We start from the raw sequence: 21,455 nt of genomic DNA, 5'->3' as shown, positions 1-21,455 counted from the left end.
TCCCACAGCCTGTCGCAGCTGGCCACTTCCCCACGCGCTTGCCCGCAGTCATGTCGGGGCTCCGCTCGGCTGCTTCAGCCCCGCTGGTGCTCACCCTCGCTCTGCTCTTCCAAACCTCTCTGTCAGTGCTCCATGTCCCGATGCTGATCTGGTCAACTCAGAGGTAAGGGATCTAAAAACATCTACCAATGCTGTTGCTTTCTTGGTGTGTGTGGCAGGAATATACGGGTTGTGGTAAATAACCTCTGGGCAACAAGATTACCCAATAAATAAATTCTTTTCTGGGCAATTAGCAACCTGACAGATTAATTTACCCATCTTTATTTATAATTTTAGTGTTCTGAGCTGGGCAATGAGAAGTAAATAAAATCCATACTCTTGAAATCTGAAGTAGATATGTTTTATTCACCCTAAGGCACCCTTGAACTCCGCTGTTAGAATGTCATGACTTAAAGGCACAACATAAGGCAGTCTCAGAAAAGCGAGCTGACCAAAGACTGTGTAGGTAACCTGAAACCTGGCATTTCCTAACTCCTTAATCTTTTTTCCCCTTAATGTTCTTTTTAATGCAGTTTTGTTTCTTTCTTTTTTATTTATTTAATTGAATGCACTGCTGTATGCAAAGACATCAGTTGTTAGAAACAACTGCAGAGTCTCAGCAGATGCATTGAGACACGTGAAATTTAGGGCTTTGCGTATATTTAGAAAATTAGACTTTGAACCTGTCTTGAAAGAGCCAGATGTAGACCTCTTTTCTCCGACCGGGAATTTTATTCATGGGGAGTTTAAGGATTTTATTTAAGTGCTTGGGATTTCCAGAAATACGGTGGCTTGTGCAAGGCAATAGCTTCAGGCGGGGTGCTGGATACGTAAAGTTGTCAGAGCACTACGTGCTGCTTCTTCACAAGGCTGTCTCTGCAGGGCATGCACACTGGTTTTCTCTAGGAAGTACTGCCCCAAAATACACTAAGCTGGTATCAGAGAAAAGACTCCTGTGGGGCTTATGGGATCACAGGACTGTTTGGAAGGGCTAAAGGCAAAGTCCTGTTCTGGGTGGGAAGGCGACAGATCTGCTGTAGTCTAGGTTCACCTGAGCTGTGCTTTGGCCTGAGTAAGTCGCTTGACTCCCTCCTCCTAATTCTGAAATCCTCCACATTCTTAACCTGGTTTATCTAAATCGTAAACCCTCTTGTGGAGAGTTCATCTCATACCCTCTGCAAGCACATATATCTATTATACCTCATTCAACAGGCCTGATCTCAGCTGGGTATTTATTAATTTCTCAGATTCAAATAATCCATAATCAGCAGTATTTGGAGTTTGTCACAATCCAGCTGGGTGACTTCATAAGTGTAAAAGTCTTTCCTGTACCACAAATCACCTTGGTGCACAGGTTAGTGCTCACTGTTGAGTCCCTTTGCTGGCATGACCAAGCTTTGTGTGCCTGGGGAGGGGAGTTTTGCTGCTGAACTCCTTTAGTCATCAACTCTTGTCAAGTCTGAATTAATGGAATTTGATTCATTTGTATCTTTATTACTTTGATAATTCCCAGAGTGTTACCTCTGATTTACTCTTCTGTAAACTGAGAAAGGAACCGAATCAACGGCTTCTTGGGAAGTAATTATTCTTTCAGCTAGTTGTGCTGTATTCACTCTAACTTTCACGAAGCTTTGAGCCATTCTTCAACACATTTGAAACACTGTGAATTTTCTAATTTCATTAGGAAGAATTCTGCTCTCATTTATCCCAGTGTAAATCTTTTGTCTTGGGCAAGATTATTAAGATTGAAAGCTAAATCTTCTTAATATTATTTTCTTTTCTTTCTTTTTCTTTTTTTTTTCCTATTGCTAATGTTGTAATTTTAAAACAGCAATAGGAGGATTTGGAAATTTTATGAAGTCAGGGGTTAGATTAATTTCTTCAGGAGATCTTTCTCCATGTAAAGAGCCACATAAACAAGGATCCAGCTTTTCTGATTTTTCATATATGTCCTGTAGTGTTGGGGGCCACAGAAGACAGATGTGCAGGAGATGTCGATTATGTTTCTTTCATACAAAGCCTGGACATTGTGTTCTTTTCATAGCAGTAATTAATATCAGTGTTCATGTATGTCTACCCCTCTCTTAAGCATTTCCAGAAATCAAGCCTCTGGTCCTTGGGGAGACACAAAATATAGAAATCTGCTAAATTACCTTGATAAAGTTTGACTCAGTAACTTTGACCTATTTGGTTTTTTCCCCCTGAAAAAAATAAATGGATGTCTCAACATCAAGGCTTTTTTTAAATATTCAAAATACTTAATAAATTCATCTCTATGCAAGACAAGAATGTATATGAGTACCGAACCTTCGTATTTAAAAGCAAAGTAAATGTTGGAAGGAGTTGTTCTTTTGATGAAAGTGAAACTAAGAGTCTAACACCAGTGCTTCCTTTGTCCTACTTCCTAGTTTATATAAACAACACACTTGTTGTCAATATAAGCAAAATCATAGCAGTTAATCCTGGGTGCTCATAAAAGCAAACTTTCCACCAAGATGCAATTATCAACTTGCTCTACTGCAGATTGTTCAGGTTTATACGAATCTAGGGCAAGAAAATGAGGAAATGGGCTGATTAAACCAGTTTCATGTTTCTATGAATAGAACATTAACTGGAAGAAGTGTTCCTCTTACCACGACTTTGCATTTTTGTAAGGTGAAGTTGTTTTCGGGCAGCAGTTAATTTGGGTGAAAGTCAATGAAGCAACGGGAAAGAAGATTTATTTTGTTTTATAAAATAAAGAAACAGTAACAGCAACTTCCAGTTGCTAACCCTTAACTGTGCTTTACGTCTTGGTACTTTCCAGTGATGCAAGGTTTGCAGTGTGTGATGTGCAGGCTTATGAAATCTTGAAACTACTCTTCAGAGTTTTAGGAAGGCTAACTAAAGAAATGCAGCAATTATCAGTGGGATTCACTTCATGGAAACATATCCCGCCAATTTAAAAGTTCAGTGATTCATTGATCAACAGAAGCTGAGATTCACGGATCCGTATCATCATCCTCTCCTAGGTTATCTGTTTGGAAATGGTATTGAATAGTTGAAGCATAACACATTCTTCTCTTCATTAGAACTACTCAGTGTTTGTAAAGCCATATCTCAGAAGAGCTATTTTAGAGGAATATCACACTTTAAAGTCTCTTTTATGCATTATTATTATACTGTAATCATGCTATTAAAGATAATGTTAGATGTCAGATACAGATGAAACCTACAACTGACAAACACATGCAGTGTGCAAAGCCTGAGAAGTGTGATATAAATCTTTACAGGGACATTAATAAATCAAATACATCTTTCCTCTAGAAAGAAAAATGCAGATCCCTATTTTGAGAAAAATAATTGTTTTCTACCAGACAACAATCTATCTCCATTGAACTTGGGAGAAAGGTGAAGTGGGAATAACTCAGTAGGTCACAGTGTCCTGCTTCTCTTGAAGAAATACTAATATATCAGTGCACATTCTCAAAATACCTTTGGCCTGGAAAAAATTGACCTTTATCTTAAACCAGCCTTTAAATTAATATCCCCTAGTTGCTTTTCAAAGCAGGAGAGACAGAAAGGTTCCTCTTGCATATGATATATAGCAGAAAATTGATTTAGTAATTTTGAACCAAAATTCAAAATAGTGTCTTTTCCTCCACAGATTAGAGAGGTAACTTGGGGAAACAAATTCATTAAAATTAACTTTTGCAATTGCGGTAATTGAAAATATATTACTACCTTTTTTAATGCTGAGCTTATACCAGGAAATTAATCCTTTTCTGGCAAATCCAGATTACAAGTGAATTTGAGAAGACATTAACACCAGACAGTACATTTGCCTTGTTTCCCAAAACTGAAACAAAAATTTGATACAGTGGAACAGAAAAATATTTTACCTGTGTGCTAGCATGCCTGCCAAGTTGCTTCTGCTGTGCGAGAGAAAATATTATTTCTTATAGGGTAATCACAAAGTGACATAAAGGAGACAACTGACGAGAATAGCTTGTAGGAAAGCTTTCAGAAGCCAGCTACAAGGCAAGAATGTAAGCTCAGAAGTTAGAGTGACAGAAGTCCTGGTAAGGACTATCTGCCCTTCTGGTGGGTCCGGATACAAGAAATATTGAATCTTTGCTTCTATCAAAAATAAGTGCTCAAATCCCAGTACTACCTAGAAAGAACACTGGTCAGAGAGGAATCTGTGTGCTGAAACTTGTTGTCAGGCCAGAGCTGTTAGGGGCAAGAAAGGAGCAAAATACCAATCTGAGCTTTCCTTCCTCTCTTTAGTATGTTGTCTGGCTATTGGAGCAATGAGAGAGCAGTTGAGGTCCACGTTTCCTCCTTTTAACCAGCAGGAAAACACATGCATTAGCAGAGATGCTCATCACTGTGAACCCCCCACGGCTGAGGACCCCAGGATGTTTTTATGTTGGGGTGGTGATGTGCTTGGTCTGCAGATGACTGCACAAGGTTGTGCATCTTTGAATGTAAAATTTTGTGTGAGCGATCAATAATAGCAATCGATGTGTGTGTCGACTTACTGCCTGTTTCATCCTTCCTGATCTCTTGCTGGCTGCTTGAGGTGAAGGGTTCAAAGGGATGGACCGCTTCATTGCAATCAGTGAAGCTCCCCCTTCAGTGTGTACACGATGCACTGTCTGCGGCAGCCTTGTTTCTCTGTTTCACTCTGCAGTAAAACATACCGACATTTCCCATTTGAACCATGATGACAAAATCGTTGCACTCAGCTGACAGTAGCAGCCTGTTTGATAGAGGATGTAGCCTTCCTTTCTGCCATGCATAGTGCTCAGTGAACTGTTTAAAAGAAGTAAAAAAAAAATGCATGTATATATATATGTATATGTATATGGTAAATCTAAGCATTAGGCAAATGCAGCATTATAGAGTTATTAACTAACTGATGTAGATTTATTTTCCTGAAGATGATTCTGGAATTACTGAAGTTGACTGCCTGGAAGCTAAAAGCTCTCATAAAAAGATGCTTTTCAAGGTTAAAGAGCTAGCAGAAGCTGCTTCAAGAAACAGGTAGAAGCAAGTATGCTTTGAACAGGATCATTAAATTTCTGAGGTTTTGAGCCCACAACAAAAACCTCTGCCGTTGTGCTGCTGTAAATAACTGAATGTTGTTTCATATGCTTTCTGTTCCCTTTTATTGTTAACTGCAAGCCCAAAGCTCTCAAAATCTTCATTTTTCTTCCAATATTATGCATGAAATAGATTTTTTTTTTAATGACTATACCTAGATATTCACTATAATTTTCTTCCACATGAACCATTTTTTAACATCTCTTAGTTTAATCTACCTTTTTTTCCTTTAATATCATTAGTATTCCGGTGTGGCCATGCAATGCATAAAGTCAGTGTCCTGGTTCGAGTTAAACAGAACCAATTCTGTTCAGTGATTTTATTTTCCAGCTCAGTCTCTTTTAAGAGACTGTACTTCTGGAAGTTAGTGTGTTTTTGCAGACAGTGTCTGCTGCTAGAAGTGATATCACCTGATGTTTACAGTTACTACCAGGGATTGGGATGCAGAAAGGCTCTTGCTTAGACTTGCTCCTATGTTGACCAAGGTCACTGCTGGCTCTTGTGTGTCACACTGGGGGCATTGGGAAGTAAAAGAGGTCACAAGGAGGTAAAAGTTTGCACCTTCAGTGAGTAACAGACAGGACAGTTGACCAAAAAGAGTGTTCCATTCCATATACGCCATATTCAGTATAAATTGAGGGATCACAGGAGTTAAGCCTCCTCTTTGTCAATGGCTGGTATCCAAGGAGGACTCTGTCCGATCTTCTGCCTTTGATCCCAATCCTGAGTTCCTGATCGCAGCTCCTGTGTCTGGTTCCCCTCTGCTCCTCAGCCTGGGGCTTCCCATATGTGTGCCTGCTCTGCAGCATCGGTCGGGATTGCTGTCAGAGGAGGAGTCAGGTTTGATATCAGATTTTTATATGTATTTGTGGAAATAATAAAAATAATGAACTATATACAAATATATATATATATACTCTTCTAGCAGTAGACACTGCAAAAACATGCTGCTAACTTCAGACAGTGCAACCTCTTAGAAGAGACTGAGCTGCAAACTAAAAATCACTGAACAGAATAGCTCAAACCAGGACGGTCAGTATGAAAGTTGGTTCCTGAACAACCATTCAGAATCCTTCAGAGTCTTTGTGTTTTCAAATATCTTATATTTTTAAAGTTTATACTTAAATATTTAAGGTCATGAGGTTTGACTTTTCTGAAATTTTAGACATGTATGTTACAACTTGTAAGTTGCTGGTTTTCATAAATATAAGTTAATATGGATTTCCAAGCACAAATTAACAAAGAATTGAAGTTGCTGAGTAACTGAGAAAATATCAAAAGATAATTTCAACCACCAAAAAAAAAAAAAATCCTTCCTGCACAGAAATTTTACTTCTAAGGCTTAAAAAGTGATAGGCAGAAGTTCTACTATAGTTTAGTTTTAGCATTTGCAGCACTTTGTCTCAAAAGAGTCTTCTACTTGTACAGTTTGCTCCAACACTCTCCCAAATACCAAAATCTGAAGTGAGCTAAGTGTCTAGTACTATAGGACTGCACTGTTTTTATCTCTGCCATGGAAGCAATTAGAGGCTTTTGATTTACCCTTGGAAATCTTAATTGAAATTACTGGCAGTCTTGAAATGAAATACAAATTTTCTTCATCCAGAAAACAACACTGAACCCCCCGCCACGTGTTCCTTACCCCTATTCTGGCTTCTATCTTAAGAGACTGCAAAGATTGTTCTAATTTATAAAAGCTTGCTGTACAAGGGTCATTTTCAAATTGATTTTGGGTTAGAAAATTTAATCAGCATCTCAACTTCACCAAATTGCAATCATATAATAGCTGATGCTCCAGCACACAGCAATTCTCTATATTATTTTCTTTGTTATTAGAACCAATTAGGGGCTCTGGAATACCTTATGTATCAGGCTTGAGCAACAGATTTACATTCAGGAAAGGTGCAGGATTATGCTTCAAGCTCTGAGTTTTCTACAGAATGACAGTTTAACCTTCGTCAAAACTTCTAGTACTGGAATTGTCATAATAAATTTCATCCCTACAGACCCATGTTGCATACTTGTAAAACCCGAGTCAGGTATTGAAAGAATAATGTCATATCTTGCTTTGTCCATATCTGCCTTTTTGCAGCAGCAAAATTAAATAGATGAATTATTTCTCTGTCCAGTCTTCATAATGACAGGTTGGCAAAAGAATCATAAGATTTTTTGGTGTCTTGAGCCATTCTGTTCAGAAGAGCTCCTGCTTCTGGAAAGGTGGCTTTTCTAAGCTGCTTCTCCAGAATGGTTCCTTCATCATGAAAATCTTAGGAGACAACATATTGTTTACAACAACACTGAAAAGCCACTTTTACTCAACAAAGAGTTTATGAAAAAATATTTGTGGTCTAGCCTGAGTTCTACTCCTCTCTGGCCCCCAGCATGTCTGATGGCACTGGAAAATGTTTTAGAGTTGGAATTCTCTCTGGAAGGTTTTCAACATATTCTTCTTCATTCCACTTTGTAGCTATTTTTTTTGAAAGATGCAACTGTGCAGTTCTACATAAACAAAGAAGTAGAGAAAGGCAGTTATCTCAATTGGACCATTTTTATTCCTGCTGAAACACAGTTAATGCGATGTGGGCATAAATGGGCAAGTTCTTTTCCTCTTGAGTGGAATGAAAGTAAACTGAACTGTAAACCTTATCGCAGTCTAATAGCGATGATGTCATTACCTGCTGTTGCACATTTAAAGAAAGAAGAGGTGTCTTTATTTCTTTGTAGATCACTGTGGAATCCAGACTCCGCTTTGCATGAAGGCCACATTGTCTCAGCACAGGAGCTGCCTGTACTCCTGCAACCTCTTTTTGCCCAGAATTCCAGAAACCTCATCTTGTTCCTGCAAGATACTGTATGTAACATTAATTCCTTTTCTCTCAGCAATGCCAAGCATAAGTCTGAACCTAAATGAAATGCCATGGCTCCTTCTCACCTATCCGCTTTCTTTGTTTTTCAGCTTAGCATAGATGATTTCACATACCTCAGTGAATTCTACGGTAACGAGAATCCTTTTCAAAATATTCAGGCAAGCATTTATCTATTTTATTTTTATTTTATGAGGTATTAAAAAATAAGAAAGATGTAAACAGACAATAATTGGGAAAATTAAACTGAATTGCAGCACTTTTCCTATTGGAATTATTTACTGAGATTATTTCAGTTCAAGCAGATGAGTTAGGGGAAATCAACTGAGTTTGCAGAAGTTTGTTTTGTAGCTATTTTATTTGTGAAGATCAAGTTTTCAAAATTCTTCGTAACTGTCAAAATTGCTCCTGAACAAGCTGCAAATTTATATTGTAAAACATAATAAGGCCACAGGAAGAAAAGAAGTTATAGGAAACAATTATTTATTCCTGATTTTTAGAATTCAATACCCATTTTATTTTTATAGAAATTCAAAACTCATGCAGAGAGTTAACTGTTTCATATTTGAATGTAGTTAATATATGACTAGGTACTGGATTGCTTTAACCTTCATGAAAAGAAGTCATACTACTTGAGTAATTTGAAATAAACTCCAGGCACGGAATCTAAAACGGAGTTCTGAGCCAGTCAGCAACTTCATCTTCTGAGGAGGTTTACAGATTTTGTGCACAGTGTCTATGGTTGTACTTACATGACAGTTAATTGAACTGTAATTAGACAAAGGGAATGTTCACACATAGAAATCATCCAGGTATTCCTGCAGGCGGTGCAGGATGAACAGAACTGTTAGTAACGTGACTAGTACCAGAGCACACGAGGAAGTGTAAATTGCCAAGCACCACAAAGCAAGACATATGTGTTATTAAATATATAAATATTCTATACTAAGAACCTCACGTCTTCCTTGTATCACTGATACAGGAGGTCTTAATCGTTTTGCCATATAATGGCATTTTAGCACTGGTGCTGGAACAAAAAACCCCAACTATTCAGATTACATACATGGGTTTTCTGAGGAATGAATAGGATTAATATTCTTTTCTAGTGTAACGAACAGCGGTTTTGTGCACAGGCAGATGTACTGGTACTTCTCTGGTGTGCTTTATCTTCTCTGGGTTTAAAATCTATGCAAGGCTATGTCTGGAGCAAATCTTACTGATTTCAGAAGTTGTGTGGAATGTGCACATGGCATTGCAAGCTACAAATGATGTGGTGGTCTTATTTAAGACCATATAATATGGATATTTAAAAGGAGGAATATTAAAGTATTTAAAACTTTCCTCTTTCACCTTGCAGTCAGGACTCCATCAGCACCGTAGGTAGAGCTTACAACCAAAGGCCAGAGAGGAGTGCAGGGTCTGACAGCTTTAGAAATTGGGTGCTATACTGAGTGTACTGGGACCTACCGAGGGCTACTGAGAAGTCTTCAGCTAAGCCAAGGATCACATTTAAGCAAATCTTTGGTCTGCATCTGGCAGAGCAAAGATTTAAAACCAGGTTTTGAAGGAGATGAATAAATGTCAGTGTTTGCTTTCTGACCTTGCCTCTGTTCTCTTTCTGTCTTGGAGCTGAGAAACTTTTTCTCATTAGAGCTTCCTTAAAACTGGAAAGCTCCTTTTGACAAATTGCTCACCATAACTCCAGCACTTCCTAGATTTGTTCTGTTGGACTTGGCAATCTTAATACTCTTCTAGCATAGTTTTGTGGGGGTGAGGTGCTGTAAGTGAATGAAAGAAAAGGAGATACATAAATTAAATATTTCTTTTTCACCTCAGTGCCCATATGGAGAATTTTTTCAAGATATGTTGCATAGACTTGTAGGTTTTAGGGACAGAAAGGATCTTTATAATCATCCAGTTCCATCTTTGATATAATAAAGGCTACAAAAATTTGCTCAGTTGCTAGCACATCAGTTGCACTCCACTTGAGCTACTTTGGTAAAGAAATCCATTCTTAATAATGCTACAGAGGACTCTGTCATAATATTCACAGAACACAGGACGAAGTGAAGGTCAGGTCTAAATTCTCACTTGGGAAATTAGAATCTTTGATGTTGCATAATCACAATTTTTTATACCTTCACACTCTATGTTATATGAGTGTTTCATTAAGCAATAATAGATATTCCATGTCACTTGAGTATCCTCCTTCTGAACTTTAGACATGCAAATTTATTCACAAACCTGAACTGGAGATCTCGTTTAGAATGTATATATGCATGTAGCAGCACGTGTACTACAAGAAACAATCGTTATTTGTAGAAGCGTGTAGAAGGCTTGTAAACCACAGAGATGTTTGCAGATATTAGATTTGTTCAGTTATATTAGCAGCTCTTTTGAGCTTTTGGGATCCATGGGTTTGTAGGCAGTAAAAGAATTCTATTTCCAGTGAGTACAGAAAGAAACTTATGGGTAGATAATTTATCTTAAACATTCAAAGAACTTTTTAATTAAATAATAAAATACAAAGATTAGCACTTAGGGAACTTTTTTTGTCAGGCAGTCACCTACTCTACAAACTATTTTTCCTCAATATTAGCTTTGGCTTTCTCCAAACAATGCTCAGCTCCTCTGGAACTGGTAACGCCCTCCAATTAGCGGCCAGCTGTGCAGCTGCATAATTATTATTGTAATATATTATAATATTCATGGTTCTGTATCCATCATATCTTCCCTCATTGGTCACAGACTGAGGAGTATTGCTTAGTGAATTGTGATACAAAGATCCTACTACAGTTTTGATTGTGTGTTTCTTTTCTCTTTATCTCTTCTGGTTTTATTACACTATTTTTGACAAGGAGGCACGCACAACTGCATAATAATCAAGATGTAAGTTCATCATAGATTTATTCAGTGACATGACGATGTTTTGTTCTCCAGCCTTTTCCAAAGAACAACTAGTATTTGATATTTTAATCCTAATCATTATCAGCCACTGAACTGCCATTTTCACAGTGCTGCTGTGCCTCTTACGGTCTCATTGCTGAAGAGTAACACTTAGTTCTGAGTCTATTATCTATTATTGTGTACATAAAATTAGTGTGGGGTTTTTTCCCATCCTGTGCTCTGCTAAAATCAATTTACATTCAATCTCATCAGTTACTTTGTTGGCTAAGAGGCTGAACTAGAGTTTGCTTCTGCAATTCATCAGTTAGCCCTTGCCTTTATTTCGAATACTTCAATGTAATCAGCAGATTTCATTAGCTCAATATTTATGTATTTTATCAGATAGTTTATGAACATACAGAGCAGAAGAGAACAGACCCTAGTGCAATAACAGACACTGTTTTCTATCATCTGTTCCTTGCTGTCTTCTTACCTACTCTTTACCTAGCCTTTATTAACATTCGTATGGAGACTGCCTCTCTCACACCAGAGCAGCTAAATTTCTTTAGTAGTCTTTGCTTCAAGACTGCCGAGTGCACCGTGTGGATCCAAATAAACTGTATCAACTAGAGCTCCCTTGTGTACATGTCCATTGGCTCCTTCAGAGATTTTCAGCAGAATCTTGAGGCATAACTTCATTTTGCAAAAGCCACATCAGCTTTTTCCCAGTATAATCCTTCTTTGTTTTTATAGTTTGTATTTTATTCTTTGGAATAGTTCCCCTAGTTCTTGGATTTCGTGTTTGCTTCTCTACAGTCTCTGATCTGTAATCGTAGAAAGAGAATCTGGTGCTATGTTTCCTAGTACACAGTACAGTGGTATAGACGTTTGTTCAACAATACTTTCTATAGCTGTAACATGTTTTGTCAGTTAAAGTACATCAGATAAATTTTCATTGAAAGCATAATATAGTTTTATGCATACATTTGGAGAACATAGGTACAGTGTAAAAGTTGTTATGTTTAATAGTAATTGGAAAGTTAAACTGCAACAGTGATAATTTGATTTGCAGTTATCAATCTATGTAGAAACAGATGTGCTTCCAAATGTCTTTCAATATTTTTTTTTATAGCTAACCCATTGACCAATGCCGTAGAAAATAAATACAATAATACTTTACATGACATAGAGCTAAAAGGTTTAAAAGATCTCTTTTACATGGAAGAACCTGCCTACTTCAGGTGTATATTCCCGGATATTTCCAGAACCAAACCAATTTTTTTTTCCCAAATAATGTTTTTATTATCGGACTACCTATCAGCTTTGATGCCAAACATGAACTAGTTCAGAACAATGAGTACACCTACATGATCTTTTATAGACAGATGCGTGAGACTTTAACAAAGATTTTAACAATAGATTTTTAATGATAGACCATTCTATCTTCAAGTTGCTGAGGTATAATGTCAATCCAGTTAATATAACACTGAAACCAGAGCAGGGGAAGTAAGTCCAAGCACAGCTTTAACATAGTGCAAATACTTGTCTTCAGGATGGCTATAAATGTGGACAGAGTCATCCCACACCTGCCTTCACAAAACCCTGAACACTGATATGCATAGTACAAGAGTGAAGGTTCTTCAATATTTCGCTCAGAAGAAGTGCTTCAGGGGACATTAAAGGAAGTAGATGTACTCATAATCACAATAAGCTGCCCACAGACAGGTTCTAGATTCTGGCATTTAATGTAGGAAGTTCTGCTATCAGTCCCACAGCTCAAAAGGAGGCTTTCTTCCCTTTCCCTCTTTCCTTCTTTCCCTCTTTCCTTCCCTTTCCCTTTCCTTTTCCCTTTCCCTTTCCCTTTCCCTTTCCCTTTCCCTTTCCCTTTCCCTTTCCCTTTCCCTTTCCCTTTCCCTTTCTCTCTCCTAGCTACTGTGTGGTTGTATCTCTTTGATTAGTCCTTTATCAGAATGCAAAATCAGGTGTTTCTCAATAGTCCTCCTCATTCTCCACCTTTTTGGGTGGTGTTTTGAACATGCATGGTAGTAGAAATCCTAAAATGCGTAAGGCAACATATGGCTATTGTAAACACAAGTGTGCAGTGGCCAATGTCAAGAAGGACAAACAAGAGGCATGGGACCAGAATGGCTTGGCTGAGGCTAATGAGTAAATATCCAGCTGTGCCTGCCCTTCAGATGGAAAACAGTTGAATACTGGTGGCTAGAAGCTGAGACAGATGGTAGTGAAAGATTGGTTAGGAGCAGAGACACGATCACATATTCCTCAATAATGGTGCATTTTATATCTTATTCTAAAATAAATGAGTAATCTACCTAATATATATCCTTGAAAGAAGTGGCTGCTGCCATTCTGGGTCCTGCTAGGGGGCAAGAATTTGAATATTGAAAATAAAATAATTTTACTATTACTCAGAATTTTAGCTCAAAATTCATATGTGCAAACAAACAAAAATGAAATATACCATCCTTTCCTTCCAGGCAGTGCTAAAAATGCTGCTCAAAGACCTGCAAACCAGATCAGTTTTTGCTGTTATTTTTCTATCAGTCTGGCAAATCAGACAATACTCATAATCCTCCCTTATGAGCATCTATAGAGATGTGAAAATAACTAGCCTTTCCCTAGGAAGGAAAATGTGAGCAATTAGAAAAAAAAAACAGAGCAGGTCAGAAGCATGGTAGGCAGTCAGAGAACAGACAAAAGGAAAAGAGTAGGAGGACAAAAATGTTAGCAGCACCACAATATTTGCATCAGTTAGAGAGGAAGAGAGAATCTATAACAATTTAAATATCTGAATGTTGGATCAAGTGACAGACTCAACTTAGATTTAAATATAGAAAAAGGGAAAACAAAGTTAATAAGTTGTAAACTAGGACTTGATGAAAAAATATCTTCTAATATTGACATTAAATTTGGGGTACATTATTTTTGATGATTTGCAAGTCTCCATCTTGCATTTTCTTTTCCTGTATATTTCAAGTTAATTTGATTATCACAAATAATCTTTGGAAAAATATTTTTCAGCTATGCAGGTTTCGAATTTATAGAATGAGAATGTTTTTAAATTCATTTCACTCAAGTATTTTCATCAGAAACTCAGCTATAAGAGTTATAAATAGTGATGATTATCTGAACTAGTTTGATGTGAGATTTATAATTTGATCTTTGAGTAAAAAGACAGGAAGTACATCACATAAATTTTGTTTATGTGTCTGGAGGCTCCGTAGATCCTGAAACATGTAGCTTTTTTAATAGCTGCAAATCAGACATTTGCTGTACCATGTGCTGTACCACCAGGATGCACACAAAGGAAGGGTATTTCTTACACAAGGTATGACTCGGTACTGAATGGAGCTGCTGGAACTTGAGGTGTCTGACACTGATCCTTCTCACCTCTGAGGGCATTTAGTTAGATATTCATCTGACAAGCTTTGTTTCTGGAAGCATTCACAGAATCACAGAATCACAGAATCATCCAGGTTGGAAAAGACCCTTGGGATCATCGAGTCCAACCATTAACCCTACTTGCAAGTTCACCCCTAGACCATATCACTCAACACCACATCCAAGTGATGCTTAAACACATCCAAGGATGGCGACTCAACCACCTCCCTGGGCAGCCTGTTCCAATATCCCCCATCATAGCATCTTTCCAGTAAGTTCTTGAGAACTTTGCATCATCTCTCTCTCCTCTTCCACCAGACATGTGGAAAGGACAGTAAGAATCTGGTGTCTTTGAGTGCCTTAAGCTTAACCCAAGAAGGTGCAGGAGTAAGAGCAACACAAGTGTCCCTTCACTGCCCCTTTCTAGAAACAGCCTGCAGCCAGCATCAGGCTGGTGAGAACTCACGTAGTGTTTACCATCGTAGTTCCTCACCTTGAATATTAAATTAAGGATATGTTTAAAAAAAAGTTTGTGTTTAATTATTAAGCAAGTAAATAAACTGCTCGTGAATTTATTACAGGAAATTCTTCAGTCTTCTCCTTCATCTTTAGTTTTGCCAGCTGTTGACTGTGAAGCTACCAGGTATCTCCTGAGCTCTCTCCAGGAGTCAGGAGACTGGAAGTTGACAAACATATCTAATCTCAATGTCTCTCAACTGGAAGTGAATACGTCTAAACCAAACTTACTGGTGGTTCAGCTACAACCCCTTGTCAGGTAGGAGCCTGTCACAAACAAAACTGACCTACATGTGTGCATGATTTTTAAAGCTTTTGAAAATGTTACTTGTATTCAGGAAATTTAAAAATGGAAGTGGAAGCTTACAAGGCTAGCAAAGTTATTTGTCTTGCAAGGATGAATTCAGTGCTTTTTAAAGTCCCCTGATGAGCTGACCAGGTGTAATAGATGAATTATGTTGAGAAAGTCAGTCAGGCGTTCCTATTTTGTCTGCCTCATTATATGAGAACAAAGGGACAGCTAATAAAATTAAATGGCAACACGCTTTTAGTAGAAAAGCTGAATTATTTTGTTCAACACATGATTAACCTGCAGAATTAATTGCTAGAAGGCATTCTAGGGGTCAAAAAACCTGTCAGGATAAATAAGCAAGCCAATAAACACTCAGACAAACCTGAAGTTAATATAAATAAAGAGACTGATTTTCATCACTGTAGAAGGAAGAGGAGGGCTATGATTCTTCATGTTTCCAGGCATACATCAACTGTGATCTAACAGAGGTAGAGAGAGATTGTTCTTTCAGGAGAATGTATATTTAGAAAATATAAGGCATTGGTGTACTGAGTCCCTCTGCTCAGCTTCTCCTGCTCTTTCTTCTTCCTAGCCTGTTACTTGAGCATTTCTATACGTCAGTACATGGCCCATTTATCAATGGGTCCTAACGAATTGCAAAAATAGCCATCAAATCACTACACAAAAAATGACATGATAGCCATTTTAAGGAGTTCATGTAAAAATGTTAGATAAGGGGCCAACATCAAATAAAAAGAAAGCTGGGGAGGGGCTTGTCAAAATAACATTAGAGGTCTGGCTTGTCTGCAGTTAAGTTTGAGGAATGAGCTGAAGATGTGGTCTTTGTAGAAGAAAAAGGGTTTAAGGAGCAGATGAGGGAATGATTGAGGGACTGAGCCTGACAGTAATCCTTTCACTAGTCAGTATCTTTATGCATTTCTAGTTCACATTGTTCTTGCCTAGAAAAGATTTTTAATTATTTTTCTCCCACTCTTTTTTGTAGAGGTTTAAATGAGATTTCCACCCTGAAAGCAATTGCTGAAAATGGTAAGCAATATGACCAAGGTACAACTAATGTTTCATCATTTAAGTCTGTGTTTTCACTTGAGCAGATTGTATTCTCTCGTTCCTGATTTTTGCTGTAACACTGCTATTTAAAGGTTTTCCTTTCCCCCATCTATAGTACTTTTAAGCAGTCAATTATCATAATGTTGAAGTACTGAGTGTCTGATTCAAAATCCACCCAAACGGGTACAGCTCTGTGACCCGAAGTGTAATGACAACTCACCTCTGCTTCAGGTTTAGGCTTTTGTTCACGCTCTGAGATCCTCCTGTTTCAGAGTACAAACCTAGCACCTGTGTGCAGCTCGAGCTGCCTCCTTGGATCCCACCTCGCATGTCGGCAGCTGGAGGTGTCAGGCTACTTCGGCAGTTCAAAGGTCTTGGTCTCAGCAGAGGGTGTCTAACAAATAGGAAACGTTTTCTTAATCTTTTTAAAATTATACTGATGCCCTTCACAACCTTTGATTTTAGAGTCTTTTCTTGGTTACGCAGATGTTAAAGAGTACTTGTTAAGGTTGAATTTTTTCATGTAACACTATAATAAAACTTTTCTTGCCTAGCGTTTGTCTGAAAAAGAGGTACCATACTCCAAAGAGGCACTGGGCGACATCTAGGTTTTTTGCAGGCCTTGGACTTACTACTCTAGAGATTGAGATATAAAGTCTGCATATCGCTGTGGTAGTAGTTTCAGGGACATGTAGTGTAGTGTAGGTAGGGTAGTGTAGTGTAGTGTAGTGTAGCAAGCTGATAATTAAACAGTGTCCTTAGTGCCTGTGACTATTTCTGCCCAGGGCTAGGAGTGTAAAATCAGAAGCACATTTGAAAATCGGTGATGTGCCCCTTTCTCTTTGCTTTTGCATTGCTCCAAATAAGCAGCTGGATTTTTATGTCTGAATTGCAGAGGAGTTATTTCTTTCTTGTCCCCAGAGCATATTAAATAGGAAAAGCCTTGGCTTAGTGTTGGCTTTGGCTAAACATTAGCTGTTTCTTTATGGAACATTTCTTTAATCAGCTACACAAACTTGAGAATAAGCTTCCCAAACTCTGCTTCAGGCCATTATGCTTTGGAACAACAAAGTTAATGGGGGACCTGTAGGAAGATGGAGGAGCAAGCTATACCAACTTTCCAGTTAGTGTCAACCAGATGTTATCAGGAAACAGGTATGTGGATCAGGGAAGATGTGCCTCTAGGTAAGGCCAGGTGCAAAGTTTGCACTTAGTGTTCTGCATGAAAATTGGAAATAACATAAGTTTTAATTTAAATGGAAGTTACTGAGCCACAGTTCCTTAAAATTATCCCACTGAAGGTCTGTGCAGTAGATGGGAGAGAGTTGGAAGAGAGAAATTCCAAAAGTAGTAGGTAAGTGTCCAAAACACAGTCTTCTGAGTCATGCAACCTGGGCTGCAGAAGGTCCCAGTCTGGTTGCTCCACAGTCTTATGCCAAATACTGCTGTCAGAAGACCCTTCAAGGTCAGAACTGCTTGCAAGGTCAGGGGTTATTGGTGTTTATTATGGAGAGACTGCTGCTAGATCCTACCTGGGTAAGCAGCAAAAAATACTGTTCATCACGTACCTGGAACCTGACAAGAGAATTGTTAACCCTTAGATATTGCTTGTAAATTATTTTTTTTTCAGTATCAACAGTAAACCCATAGAAAAATGCTGCAGATCTGTAGTAGGTTGGCTAAAAGTTCACAAAGCCTCGTATGTTTGTCACAGCAATTTCTCGGCTTTCCACTGTACACAGTTTTAAAATCTCATGGAATAAAATGTCAGAGAAGTCTCTCCTGTTGTTTTACTCACAGAAGCCAGGAAACTCTGTAAGACAGAACAAATGGGCTCAGATTCTGCCCAAGGGAAATGTGCTGTTCTGAAATATCTAGAAGCTGGAGTAAGCTGAGGTTTTTAGCACATTATTAAAATGAGGCTTATTACGAAATCCAGACTGGAATTCAGAATCCAAATCTGCCCAAGTTTCAAGGGATTCAGACTTACCGTTTTCTTCATGTTTCTTTTCAGTATTTCTTCTTTCTTTCCTTCTTTTACATGAGGTAGTTTGACATTTTTACTCTAGTTTTGCCAGTTTTCCTAAATGTTTTGTTGCTCAGGAGAAGCTTTCATTCTGTCATTTTTGCCTGCCTGATCCAGCATACCTCAAAATCAACAGCAAAGCTATCTATGCCTTCATCTGCACAAGATGCTCTTTAATTGCTATCGCATGTGTTTGTCTTTTCACTCTGATTCTCAGAGCATTCCTCTTTCCACTTTCTCTTCTCTCCCATTTCCCCCTCTCATCTTGTTTTTTTCTGTTCTTTTTCTCTTATTCATAGTTCATTTTTTTTCCTCTCCTTTCTCTTCAATTTTCTCCTTTCAGAACGTTTGTTCTCACTTAATTTCTTCCATTTCTTTCATCTATATGTAAAATCACAGAAAGAAATTAAGGTAGATTAGAAATTAATAATATCACTAATCCTGCACTCCCTGGTGAAATTCAATGAGTTAGAAAGGTTTAATATTTCAACACAGATTTAATCCTTCCCGCCATAAATGCAGACAGTTATGTTAATTGGAAGGTGTTATCCTAGAGAAACTGTTTTACATTCATAGATCCATGTAGTGTTTCCATGATCCATGCTATCTGAAATAAAAACAAGAGCTTTGGTAGAACCACTCTGAAGCCATTCTAACATCAATATCACATCTGGAGATGCCTCTTGTTCCATCACAGAAAGAGTCTGGGATGACTAATGTTCCCATATAGGCAGGTAATTTAGGTGCTTTAAAATATAATGGACAATCTGGTTCTTTTTCCTTGGAGAATTTGCAACTACTTTATAAGCAAGGTAGAGTTTTGTTCACAGGTAAACAATGATCTATATCAACTCTGTTGTTGTAAGAGTGTTCACAGCAGCTTCTCTGGATGAAGGAATTGCTTCTAGAATCTTCCCACAAGAAAGAATTATAGACGTTACCGGTAACTATAGTTACATGTAGTTCCTTACTGAAGTGAAATGCAGATAAAGTGTTATTTCAGAAAGCGATCAGTTGCTTTAATGAACAAAAAAACAGAGACAATCTATACATTTTTCTGTATACTGTAGTTTCCTCCTCAAATTTTAGATGAGGCTGCTGCTGATTTCTAGTGAATTACACTCTGTGCATATAGAATGCAAAATGTACGTAATGTAATGCCTTAGACCTCCACACACCAATATATTTACACTACTAGTATTTAAGCAGTTGTTTCTCTAAGTAAGTCCATTTTTTAGAGTAGAACCTTTTAGCAGTAATTTATAGCAGGAAAAATTTCCATAACTATGATTCTTGATTGATGTGAGGAAATCAGTTTGGTTAAAACCCTGCAGAAAAAAAACAATGCGTGCATTTTTACAAAGGCTAAACATTTTACTCAGCTAGGAGACCATGATTACTGTAAATAGTAGAAGTTAAAAAGCATAATAATACAAGCTCTACTTCCAGCACATGAAAATTAGATACAACTTCTGTAAAGTATAACCTTGAAATCCGAGAAGCTTGTGTGTCCAGGCTATAAAATACACATTCACCAGACTGGTACATGTATGAGAAGTGGGAAGGCACTGAAAAAGTAAATGGGAGACTGCTTGCTTGTTTCTCTATCAGTCCCAATAACAACACTAATACTGGTTCTTGATTTACAACTGTCATGCTCCTTATCATAAGCAAGTGTTAATATTTCTGCATACAGTTTGAAAAGATTTATCAGCTCTAAGTATTTGCCACAACTGCCTGTGATTTCATAAGTAAAGGAGGACCTTCTGTAGAGGTATCTTTGGGCTGGTTTGAAAGGTCCTTTCTTCCTTACTTGACTTTTCCTTCCATTTTGCGAAGTATTCCACCATATTTCTCCTTTGGCCTCCACTATAGTCAACAACAAAATTTTTGATAGCCTGTTGAGGGTGAGGAATCAGGCTTTAAATCCACTGAAGCAAAGATGAATATTGCTGCCAATATTATGCATGTAATGGCTCAAACTAAGCACTACATTTTGAGTATTGATTCCCAGCGATTGGTTCGATGTACTTTGTAATTCACAGAACAATACTACTTAAGCTTTATTATTTATTTATTAACTGGTCACTTGACTAGCATCCTGCTATCACCTCAACTGATATCTTCTGCTCATTCTTTTAATTGCCCAAAGTTCAAACTTTCAGTTTTGTTTCTATTGACTTTTCAGTTTTTCTGAACTGTTGTAATGTTGTTTTTTTCTGTCTCACTGAAACTGTGCATTTTTCCAGACACCGAACATGTCTTATCCCATTTGTACCTATTGACATATAAATGGTACAACCATATAAACTGCTTAAATAAACTAAATAAGCTTAAACATGTAGCTCATTACTACTCCAGCTACTGTAGGATTTTAGCCTTCTCAACTCACAGAGTTTGTCAAATTATACATGTTTCTATTTACAGACAAAATAATTGGAAGACTGACCATGGATCTGCAGGAACGAGGGATTCATTTTTCAGTAATTTATACTGCAGTGAGACCTTCAAGGGTGAGTAATCTTCAGGGCCTAGAACTGTCAGTTTTTTGGCATCTAACAACTTAATGTTTACAGAGCAATGCTGTAGATGATTTTCAAGATTACACAAGCAAGAAATCTGTGTTTTATGAGTTTTTGACCAGAAATGATTGCATGAATTTTCATATACGATAGCTATATCACATAACTATTGAAGTTTTACTGTTCTAAGAGACCATAAATCTGCCATTGTCCTTAGAACTAATTACTTGTAAGGACTGTAATTTTAGATATTTTTTTTTTTCCATTTAATTCTCAGGGTTTAAAGTAAGTTCTACCTTATAGAGCATTTTAGTGTGGCTGGTCAATAAAGACAGTGTGTTGTTAATTAACTGAAGGCTACTAATGTATCCATTTTTAAATTAAACTGGTTTCATTCCTTTTAGTCAATACTTGCTATTTACAACTGAATGGTAAAGTTTTCACCCTTGCTGATAGAACATCATCTACAGATCACATCATATTACATTCGCAGTAAGTAGCAATGCAGAATAGGGTTTTTTTGCAGTTAATCTGCTTTGTATGAAATACAGGGTGTAATCAAGAAATACAGTCATGCCTTGAGGAAAACAGAATACAGTTCCCACTAAGAAGAGAGGTATATGAGGGATGAGCTGTATCCTAAAAATCAACAGCTTTCCAACAAACATCTATCTGTTCCACTGGTAACACATCTGAGATCCTAGTACAGTGCTTAGTTTAATTTGAGTTTTTATTCAAACTCAGGATAATGT

General features: G+C 37.6%; 1 protein-coding gene across 1 annotated transcript; it reads left to right on the top strand.

Annotated features, from left to right (window-relative positions):
- Nucleotides 1-50: 50 nt before the first annotated feature.
- LOC104273728 (V-type proton ATPase subunit S1-like) lies at nt 51-20,694 on the top strand (the record flags this gene model as incomplete). Its single annotated transcript, XM_009869140.1, has 6 exons — nt 51-163; nt 7,852-7,978; nt 8,084-8,152; nt 14,861-15,054; nt 16,091-16,134; nt 20,609-20,694. Coding segments are annotated over exons 1-6 (633 nt in total), but the record flags the coding sequence as incomplete, so codon positions are not given.
- Between the last annotated feature and the right edge of the window lie 761 nt (nt 20,695-21,455).

Source organism: Apaloderma vittatum, unplaced genomic scaffold (assembly GCF_000703405.1).
Source record: "Apaloderma vittatum isolate BGI_N311 unplaced genomic scaffold, ASM70340v1 scaffold8145, whole genome shotgun sequence".
Lineage (NCBI taxonomy): Eukaryota > Metazoa > Chordata > Aves > Trogoniformes > Trogonidae > Apaloderma > Apaloderma vittatum.
This window is presented reverse-complemented; position numbering and strand designations above follow the sequence as displayed.